General features: G+C 37.1%; 1 protein-coding gene across 3 annotated transcripts; it reads right to left on the bottom strand.

Moving 5' to 3' along the window:
• Positions 1 to 305: 305 nt before the first annotated feature.
• si:dkey-3d4.3 (ras guanine nucleotide exchange factor F) lies at positions 306 to 9,351 on the bottom strand. 3 transcript variants are annotated; one of them, XM_044132508.1, is made up of 9 exons: positions 9,126 to 9,351; positions 6,927 to 7,129; positions 6,658 to 6,838; positions 5,355 to 5,425; positions 5,172 to 5,250; positions 4,483 to 4,529; positions 3,011 to 3,131; positions 2,700 to 2,883; positions 306 to 1,940 (listed from the first exon to the last, which is right to left on the bottom strand). In XM_044132508.1, the coding sequence occupies exons 3-9, from the start codon at positions 6,812 to 6,814 to the stop codon at positions 1,361 to 1,363; spliced, it is 1,239 nt and encodes a 412-aa protein (XP_043988443.1). In that variant the 5' UTR covers positions 6,815 to 6,838; positions 6,927 to 7,129; positions 9,126 to 9,351; the 3' UTR covers positions 306 to 1,360. The 3 variants fall into 3 exon arrangements, with proteins under 3 accessions (XP_043988443.1, XP_043988441.1, XP_043988442.1); XM_044132506.1 differs by having other exon boundaries at positions 5,343 to 5,425; positions 9,126 to 9,348; XM_044132507.1 differs by lacking the exon at positions 6,927 to 7,129 and having other exon boundaries at positions 5,343 to 5,425; positions 9,126 to 9,349.
• Positions 9,352 to 10,666: the final 1,315 nt, after the last annotated feature.

Raw genomic sequence — 10,666 nt, 5'->3', positions numbered from 1 at the left:
CAACCGGATGTCACTACTGAGGAAAAAGACGAAGACAACAGAAAGTGTTAGGCGGAAGATGGCATATGTTTTTCTAATGACTTATCAAGAGAACAAACTAATTCACTTGCAATTTTAATTGTGTTTCTTATTTAATGCATAGGCTGTAATTACAATAAAAAAAATATTACCATAATATCAGAAACGTTTTGCGGCCATTCGTAATGAAAACGTAGCTACAGAAAAGCTACAACCAGAAGATTGGGTCCTTCTAATACTTTGACGTGTTATGAATGAATAAATGAATAAACAGAAAAACCTCCAGATGATATAAAACTGTTTTTATAAACTCTTATGTACAGGTTGTCAGTAACAGTGGTGAACAGAGAGGAGGCGACAGAAAAACATTGTTCACTGAAAAAACACAAAATCTGACAAAGTATTTTTGTCTAGTTTCTTATGCAAATATTTCAGTTACAACAAACTATTAAGGCAATAAAACAAACGTCATCAGCAGTTTAGAGCTGCTTTTGAACATTAACCAACATATCTGATGCGTCGATGATTTTAATGACACTTGACAAAATGTGATCCACAGTTGGTGAATGCATTATGTGTTTATATTTGTTTGTTTTCATGATCCAGAGCAGTTTGAAACGTCTGAAATACTTTACACAAATAAACATGATTGAACTTGATTACTATTACTAATAATATGACTTCATTTTATTCTCTTTTTTTGACTTCATCTGGTAATATTAGGACGTTATTCTTGGAATGACTTTATTCCTGTATAAGTTTTGACTTTATTCTCATATTATTTAAAATAAATTCTCATAATTTGAGAATTATGAGAATTTATACCTGTAATATAATTTTTTTTATTAGTATAGTCCTAATACGCCGTCGTACTTGGTACACATAAAGTAAAACAAAACTAACTCACAAGTAACTTTTCAGCAAGATATAAGAGTTTGTTTTCAGCTAATAATTCCTTAATATTAATTTAAAAAGTACTAGTTCCACTGGCGGACTATTTTACTTATAATCTGGGAAATGATCTGCTTGTAGATCTACTAATTTTTCATCAGTGTTACAGAATTAGACTTAAAACAAGCTCCCTTATCTTGCTGAAGAGTTTCTGGTAAGTTAGTTTTGCCTTATTTCAAGTGCAGATAATTGCAGTAAAAACTAAACAGTAATACTTGGTAATATTTTGTGATTTTTGCAGTGTGAGCTCCTGTCAAATCAGCCTCATTAGAATAGAGGACTGCTCTGTGAAATTTTCAGAAGCCCAGCAGCTGGTCTTTGTCAAATGTACCTCCATCTTTCAGATTCTGATCTAAAATACTTGTTAATATTTTGCATTGTTCTCTGTCTGTTAGGAGTCGGTCAGGGTCATACTCCAGACGCAGATGGGACTGTGTCTGCTGTAAGGTCGTCCTCCCAGCACCAGCAGCGTGTCAGGCAGGTTCTTTAAAATGTCTCCGTCTTCCTGGTCGAGCAGCAGCTCGTCGCCGCAGCTCCACTGCCTCCTGAAGGCTTTATTCTCAAACGTCAAGCTGTTCTCCGTCAGCTGGGGATCAGGCTTAACGTCGCTCTGTGCGTCCACGTCTGAAGACACTTTGCTGAATGTCTTCATCTCTATGTCCGAGTGGGAGACGGGGAAGCACTTGTTTTTGAAATGTCTGGGTTTGGCATCCTGCGGCGTCGGCTGCAGGGCCGATCCGGAGCCGCCGGTGTCGGGCTCGTAGCTGCGGCCGAGCCCGGCGCAGCAGTGGTGAATCCGGTCCGGAGCGTCGGAGCCTGGGAGCGAGGCCACCTGGCTCCAGGTGTGGGAGGAGAAGCTGTACCTCCACAGGCTGCTGCTGGGAGAACGCTGGCTTTCACCGCCTCCGAACAGCAGCATGCTGTCCCTGTAGGTCACGGCGGCGTGGCCCATCAGCCGAGGGGGGCCCGGCCTGCGGAGCACAGGAACAGGAGCCTCCATTAATCAATTACTAAATTCAATAATCTAGTCATTGTGATTAATCCTTTCAGCCGCACAATTTACACACAGCATTCAGACTAATTGGTATGAACAAAGACAAGATGAAGTTCTGTGTTATTATACACAGTGGGACTAGAGTAAAATCCAGCCTTTAGTTACTGTGATAGTTTAATAAATCAGACAAACTGTTAACAAACACCAAACTATTCGGAAGACCAAACAGCTCCAGCTAAATGTTAACTTACTTTGCATTAGCCACTTGGGAGAGGCCACAGGAGATTCAAGGATTCATCAAACATGCATTGCAAGAATACATGGGTTTAATTTATCTTTAATATTTAACTTTAATTTATTCGGTAGGAAAAATAACATTTCTGTAAATGTGACAGAATTAGCCAAAAAAATATTTATTTTCTCATCTGTTGTCCCTGGAAAACCTCAGTTTGTCTTGCTAAAAACAAACAAGGTTAAAATGACTTAACTATACAACAAACATGGATGACTGGAGTCCAAAAGTACAAAATGTAGCTTCATTTAACATTTAGTCCTCTTTGGTAAGTAAAATCTCCTGAGTTTACTTTCATCCTTTTATCCAAAGTGTGCAGGAATCTGACTGACATGATGCCTTTGATGGAAAGTCAAAAACCTCAGACTTTTCGTTAAAGTCGTTAAACCTTTGCAGAATAAAAGCCGGGCTTCAAGTTTTAGCGACAGAAACCTTGGCGCTCACTTGAGGCAGGTCCATGTGTGATTGGTGCTGTTCCACCTCCAGAAGTCCCTTTGCTCCTGCAGACCCTTCAGGCCTCCAAACAGGAACATGCAGTTCTGGTAGGCCACGGCGGAGTGGTTGTGTCTGGGCCCAGGAACCGACGCTCCCCGATCAGAACCGCTGAGGCCAGACCAAGCCGTCGTATCTGTCCGGGACAAACACAGATTGACAAAACACCTGATTTAACTCTCTTCAGAAATCCTGGAAATTACTAAAAAGCTGATTAAAAAGGCTCATTTTTCTTTTTTAAATTCTATTTTGGATAAACTTACTGAGGTTTAAACTCCAAAACTCCTGCAGGGATCCCTTTATGTCCATGAAGCCTCCGTAGACGAGCATGGCAGAGCCGAGCACCACGGCGCTGTGGCCTTTCCGGTTGCTCGGCCTTTGGCTCTGGAAACACAAACATCAAGACGACTTTAAAAGATCAGTTATCAATGAAACTGTGCTGCTAATAAAAAATGTTTTTATATTCTACTGGCAGAATCTGAAAACTGACAAAAAAAAAAGCTATAAAATCTGGAAAGTAAATAAAAACTCAACCTTCAATTTGAGTATTCAGTGGGACAAAAACCTGATAAATACTTTCTATGAAATCATAAGTTTTCTTCTGGATTTGGACTGGAAGAGAGTTGAACATTCATTTACTGAATTTATTTTGGATTTATCTGTTTTACAACAGACAGTGTAAAACTGTTTGTTGCTGAAAAGCTCAGCAACAAACCAAGACTCACTGGATCCGTTTTGGCATCCAACCTAACAGAAAACTGGACTTGAAAATTAAGTTAAAAGTTAATTAGACCCTGCAAGCCAGTAGTGATTCCGTGAGACCGCGCGCCTCCCCGAGTCCGCGCGCCTCCCCGAGACGCCGCGCCTCCCCGAGACCGCGCCCCTCACCGAGACCGCGCGCCTCCCCGAGGCCGCGCGCCTCCGGCTGTCTGACAAAGACAGAGCTGAAGTCTGTGTTGGAGCTATGCAGAAATTTGACAGAAAGTGAAACACAGTGGTAAACTAAGGGTTGTTGTTTTTTTTTTACACCTGATAGTCTGGTAGTCTTACTTCAACTCGTGACCAAAATTGCATTACATTCTCCATTTTCAGTTGCTGTAGTTCTCTTTCTCACTGCACTGAGTGAAGCGAGCCAAGCCCGTTAAAAACCCTGTTCCCCTCCTCGCCTCTGGAGGCGCTGCACCAAGAACCACTGAAGGAAACGACAGAAGACACTGAGCACAACTTTCTTCTTCACTAAATGTAAACAAAAGAAAGTAGCGTCAGATTTTAGAGGCTGTAAGATTTCTTTTGTCTTAGGTAGAAAACCACAAGCCATTTTTCCAGCTAGCAGTAAGCTAACGTGTTTGTTTTGGTTGTATTTACCCAGAATGCACTGCACTGTAGTCCTCTTGCTGCTTTATTTTCTGGTTGTCTTCCAGCTGTAAAAGTTGCTTTTCTAAACTCTGGCTGTAGATGAGGTCAGTTTTAGAGCAGCAGTTTTTTCTGTCTCGCTACAGCAGCATGTTTTCTTGTTTTTCCTATTTTGAAATGTGACCAAAAGAAATGGGCGGGTCGGTGCCATGCTACATTTATCCGCCAGGGAAACAGGAAACTTTTGTTTTGAGATGCCAGTAAATGTGGCAATGGTAATTTAACTAAACATTTCTCACTGTGATTCTTTCCCACCAGAAGAATGTAATCAAATGAAAATGTAGATTATTTTATTGAGATAGTTTATATAAAGCTGATTTACCTGAGGGGAGCTGGTCTTCCCCTGGCAGGGAACCCACTTCTGATTTACTGAAACAGAAAATAGAGCAAACCAATTAAAAAAACCCTCACCTTAAAGTTAAAGTATGTTGCAGACTGTTTTCTATGAAACATAAATGCATATATGCAGGAAGCAGGTCCGGAAACATCCAACTTCCTGTTCACTGGTGTTGAATCATTGCACTTTGTTACTAACGTCTAGTCCACACAAAGCCACATATCTGGGAAATTAATATATTTGTATGTGTTTTAACCTTTTATCCACTTAAAAACTGTTCAATGTCACTAAAAATGATTGTTTAGAAAAGCTCCTACCAAAGTGTAGAGTTGTGAAAACTCTGTATTTGTGTTTGTGAGTGAAGATGAGGATAAAAACAAATAACGAGCTAATATATCCACAATGTTGTTTTGTGTTTTACTAACTATAGATTGTGATATTCTATTTAAAAATAGCTTAGGGTGTTCTATAGTTTAAGACCGGCCTAAATCTTTCCTCCATTTCTACTTAGAATCAGCCTGTATAAATAAAAGCTAAAAATAGCAGGGGTTGAATGTTTTTCCGTGTTTTGAAGCCAGAGCCAGCATGCACAGGAGTTTTTTTGGAAACTAGAATCTTTGCTAACAGCTTGAAGATCAGCAGAGGGTAAAATCATGGTCCTGAGTGAAACTCACCGACATCAAACACCCACAGGGGGCATCGCCGCCCAGTGTATGCAGAATCCCACATGCCTCCAAACACATACAGGAAGCCCTGGAGAGGCCCAGAAACCAGTTAACAAGTTATTTCTGCTTCATGTTGGCACAGTTCAAAGGAAATGAATAAAAAATGTTTGACGTTTGTACCTCATGAGCCACCATAGAGTGCTGCTCCAGCTCCTCTGGTGCAGCTTCGCCTGAGCAGCTCAGCCTGGTCCATTCATCCAGCACTGAAACAAAATAAACACAACGAAACTGTTTGCTCAGTTTTCCTTTAACATCTTTCTAAAACTCTGCTGTGTTTATATTTACAGTACAGACGCGTCTGTATTTTAACACTGTATTTCAAATCAAAGCTGCTGATATCTGTGTTGCTTGTTAAGGTTTACTATCTAATAATAAAAATAAGATCACAAAAATGTTCTTTAGTTAATTTTTATTTTATTATGCTTTGTTCTGCCATATATTTTTATTTATTCTTTTTTTTATTTTTCTCCCTCTCTTTCTTACTTCTACTCAAAATATATTTGACCCTAGGTTAGTCAAAGAATATTAGAAAAAGAAAATAATAATGCAAGTCAGAAAAAAATTGCAAGGATTAAAGTAAAAAATAGAAACTAAAACCCACCAGTTAAGCAATTTAATTGTTTTTGTTTTGACACCATTTGATAATGTTCTGTTTTTTGTCTGGACTGTATCCATGTTAATACATACCTCCTTTTTTGTTTGTTTATTTTTGTTGCTGTTATTTTTTCTCTTATCTGATTATTTATTTTGTAAATTGATACTTCTTTTTGTTCGTCTATAATGTTTTGTTGGTTTTATATGCACTAATCAGTGAAGGAAAAAGACATTTTTCTACTGTAATGTTAGGATTTTTTTTTAGCTGCATTCTGTGCAACAAATGATGAACCAAAGGAAGCTACATTGTTGCATTTTAGGAAATAAGATGTTTATTTTCTTATTTAAAAAGGAAATTAATTATTTGGATGAAAAATCTGCAGAACGTGCCAGTTAAAAAAAAAAAAATCTGATTAATCAATTAATTGTCAGAATAATAGTTGGTTGCAGGGTAGATATGATCCATGTGTCAGTGTTTCTCCCCCAAAAGAGTCATACATTTCTTTAGAACTTCCTATAACAATCCAGAGACAATTTGATAATGATTTGAGGATTTTCCTGCAAGTTGGAGGACTTTAAGGCTGAAACGATTTACTGTGATTAATCAGTTATGGCTAAAAGTTGTGACTCGGTTTGGACTTGTGGTCAGGAAGCTCCATATATCTATTCCTCACCGTGTCAAAGTTCTCAGAAAGCAGAAAAACAAATTTTTCACCAGATGTGAAAATATGATGATGAGATGCAACTTTTTAAACTTTGAATGTTTGACAGAAACGATTACTCATCAGTTACCAGGTAAAGTCCTGATGCTGTGGCTCTGTTGTACATGAAGGGCTCTTACCAATGCTGTACTTCCAGAAGTCTCCCAGGCAGTTGTTGTCTCTTCCCCCCAGGACGTAGACGGCCCCGTCGTAGCTGCAGCAGGCGTGCTTGTAGCGGTCACACGGACAGGGGCTGCTCTGAGGCAGCGCCGTCCACAGGCAGGGGTTACCTGGCATCTTTCAGCCCATCCGGGTCGGCATCTACAAATAAGAAAACAAACAATCCACACTGATTCTAGAGACGTGATAACACCACTGTTACTCAGGAGTATTGCAGAGATCAAACTACCTAGCAACTTCCTGTTATGCCTCTTTGGGATGATGACGCGCACCCAACGCATGGCGTTATGGAGTGGTTGCCATGGTTGCAGTTCGTTAGGTCATTCACCGGAGATGTTTCGACCCAGAGCCGGACTCCAGGGAAAATATCTCCAGCCACAAAGTTCTTTGACAGCCATCCATCCCTCCTCTACACTTCTACCTAAACTAGGACTGAAACGATTAATCATGATTAATTTCATATTTGGAAAAGGAAGTGAATATTTTGTTTATTTGCATCTTTTAAAGGTTTTCTAAGAATAATTGTTAGAATAGTCAACAACTAGAATAATTGTTAATCATCATTAATAATGATGAGCTGAAACGATTAATCGTGATTAATCAGTTATTGAAATAATTGTCATCTAATTTAGTAACCGATTCATTGTTATCTGGAGCATACAGACGCAAAAAAATGCCATTTTTCTTAAACAACACACTCAAGAGTAGTAAAGCCAAAACTGTATAAAAACATATACATTTTGCATTAAAATAAAATATATGTCTGTAAATATATTCTATTAAACTCCTCAAGTGACGGTTTTAGCTTTATCTGGTTCAAATTCTGATTATTTAAACACATCTTAGTATTAAAAAATGACTCGGTACATGAGCTTTGTGCAAATTGTAATTTAGGGATGATGTAAAACCTAAAACCATAAATGTAATGAAAAAACATCAACAAAACCCCCCAAGAATCTCCAGGTAAAAAGTGACCCAGAAACATAGCTGAATGAAGACAACCTGCATCTTTTTCTTTTTATAAATCGGTTGAATAATTTTTTTTTCCGACAGGGTGGTGGCTGATTCGCTCCAACACCTGAGCCATTCAGTCGATTAATAATTTAACGCCGTAGAATGTGATCCAGGTGGCGTGAAACACCACACAGTGACGCACAGCATCATAAAATAATAACAGTGGTAACAAGAAATTTATTGTCCCAGATGTTTTCATATGGAGCCATTTGGTTTATTATCTGTACTTCAGCATTATTCAGATAAAATATGACAGTTCTGTTTCGCTTTTTGTAATTTTATGCCAATATTTTATTCATAAAAATTGTTTTGAGTTGACTTCGGCTTGTTCGACTGGCGGTCTTTCTGTTTACTTGGATCACTCAACAGATCTGTTTTTGGTTTTCTGAAATTTCAACAACTATATTAAATTTTGAGTTTTCTTCTGTTGATTTTAACTTTGTCACACTGCATTTTTGTATGGAAATGCAGATGTGTTGTTAACACTGTCTTTTTTCACAGTTGGTTCCATTATATCATAAATACACTCTGTTTGCAAAGCCTATTTGGCAAAGGATAAATTAGTTTTTTGTCATGTTTCTGGTCAAACAACAGACAACTGATGAATTTGTAAACATTTATTACTGTCACTTTTACAGCTATTACAGCAAATACTACAAAACATTGTCTTACACTTAGTACACAGAGATCGGCTACAAAATCTCAGATTGGTGCATTTATATTTTAACTTCCATTTAAGTTTGTATAATTTTGTAACCTTTATAGGCAGAGAATGTTGCTGAATGCGCATTTAAAATTTTTTTTAATGGGTTTGAAATGTAAGCAGGTCAGACTTTATTTATATTTGTTATAGTAAACACATTTGAACTGATTTAAAAATGACAAATAACTTCTACTTTAATGTGACTCGGACGTTTTGTCACATTTTGAAGATAAGGTCGATTATTCCAGTTAAAACGTGTTAAAGCGAACAAACTACATATCGTATTTGACTCTAACATACTAGTTTACCGTAACTATTGTAAAAATAATAAAATAAACTGTTAGAAACCTTCATATGCGGTTAACAGTTTTGTTAAAAAGCGGTCCTCTGTAACGCCCTAAAGAGGCAGGACAATTATTTTAGTTGGAAAACTGTTTGCTATGTCGTACAAACACAATACAACACTCGTTTTTATCTGTTTCAACTCACACAACGGTCCCAAGTTTAATAAATATGTTAATTTTTGTCTATTTAACAAACTCCACACAAGAGGAAATGCGATTTGGGGGGATCCCCTGCGACCGTTAAACAGTTTTTTACGTAAATAAACCTTTTTGAACATCGTGTTTTCTCACAAAACCATTTTACACATTACATTAGAAGATAGTCGTTGGTACAGACATAAAGAATACATTTATATCTCTCTCTTACATTAACTTTCCAGGACGTCTTGGTCTTCTGCTTCTCTTCGTCTTCGATTCTCAAATCTGAAGCTGAACGTGAAAATGTGATGCTTTCAATGACCCCTCGGAAAGTTTCCCCCTCCAACTAAAGATTAGAAAATACAGCGACAAAAACTTTCGTGGTTGGATACATCGAAGTAGAATCATTATCACGAAGGTTTTGTGTACTTTCCATCAGCCATATTCAACCAGTTTACTATCAAGCACTCATTAAACACATCTTATCTTCCAACAGACCCAAACACTTTTAAGTAACCCTATAGCAACGTTATAAAACGTTAGATAACTAGTTGATTTCACGCAACCTTTAAAAAGCAACAGGGTCAGCGTTTTAAGATGAAATTCCGAGTTTGACAACAGCAGTGAAGGCAGCTTCAGCTGGAGGGGCGTTCATGGAACAGAACCTGGCATGTTTAAACAAACTTTCATGTTAATTTACAGCACGTCTCTGCTAAAGTGCTGTGGTTGAAACATGTTTGAACATGAGGACGTGTTATGACAATAACTGCGTGAACTTCGAGCTCCATTAACATTTTGTGAGTGTTTATTTTACAACTACAAAGAATGATCACGAAGAAGCCATGCGATTTGTTCTGTAAATGTTTTACTTTTAATGTTCTGTTGGGACAATTAAAAATAGATACCTGAATACATGGAGGTATCTATATATTGATTGATCCACCTACCTCTACTTATTAAACGGTGGATTTCACTGTGGTGGAAAATAAATTTTGACTCTTATTATTGCTCATAGATATGGACCTGAGATTATCCTCCTGTAATAATAGATTTGTTTATTCAAAAGTCTTGCTATATATCTTTTTCAATTCTGACAGGTGCGGTAATTTTGTTAACTCAGCAAAATTCTTTATATCGTTGTTGAGTCAATGTACAAATCTACATGCTCTTAAACATAAAATAGTAAATATTTGTTGCATTTGACATCCAAACGTCAACTTTCCATCACATATTTTGAAATAATTCTGCCTGTAAAGGAGAATACCTTATCACAGTTTATCAATGCTAAGATGAAGAAGTTAATTAAGATCTCAAAAAGAACTTACATTCATATCAAAACAGGAGCCTTACAACAAAAATACATTTTTATGACAACAAATTCACAATTTCTCTGAGCGAACAGTTGATCCACTACATTTTGTACAATCATATCATAGTCCTATTAAGTTCCAATTTATCAGGATAAATCTTCTCTGAATATTTAGCTACTGAACTATATACTATACTATACTATACTATACTATATATACTAAACTATACTAAACAGAAAATTCCAAAGCAAAAAACACAAATTTTCACCAAGTATTTTTGTCTTGTTTCTAGCTCAAATACCTTCGTACACAAAACTATCTTACAAGTAACTTTTTGGCAAGATATATTTATGTTTTAAGTAAATAATTCCTTAATATTGATTAAAGTTAAATGAAACTAGCACTTTTTCATTTATGTTTTATTTATTTCCAAAACATTCTCCTATATCTTGCTCAAAAG

Source organism: Gambusia affinis, linkage group LG11 (genome assembly GCF_019740435.1).
Source record: "Gambusia affinis linkage group LG11, SWU_Gaff_1.0, whole genome shotgun sequence".
Classification (NCBI taxonomy): Eukaryota; Metazoa; Chordata; class Actinopteri; order Cyprinodontiformes; family Poeciliidae; genus Gambusia; species Gambusia affinis.
The sequence above is the reverse complement of the archived record's forward strand: the minus strand, read 5'-3'. Positions and strand labels throughout refer to the sequence as shown.

Excerpts from the sequence above, each read along its gene's own strand:
- si:dkey-3d4.3 (XM_044132507.1), bottom strand. The coding sequence starts at position 6,814 with ATGCCAGGTAACCCCTGCCTGTGGACGGCGCTGCCTCAGAGCAGCCCC. Across the intron at positions 5,426-6,657 it reads CTTCTGGAAGTACAGCATTG|TGCTGGATGAATGGACCAGG; the intron begins GTAAGAGCCCTT and ends ATTTTGTTTCAG. Across the intron at positions 4,530-5,171 it reads CCTGTGGGTGTTTGATGTCG|TAAATCAGAAGTGGGTTCCC; the intron begins GTGAGTTTCACT and ends TTTCTGTTTCAG.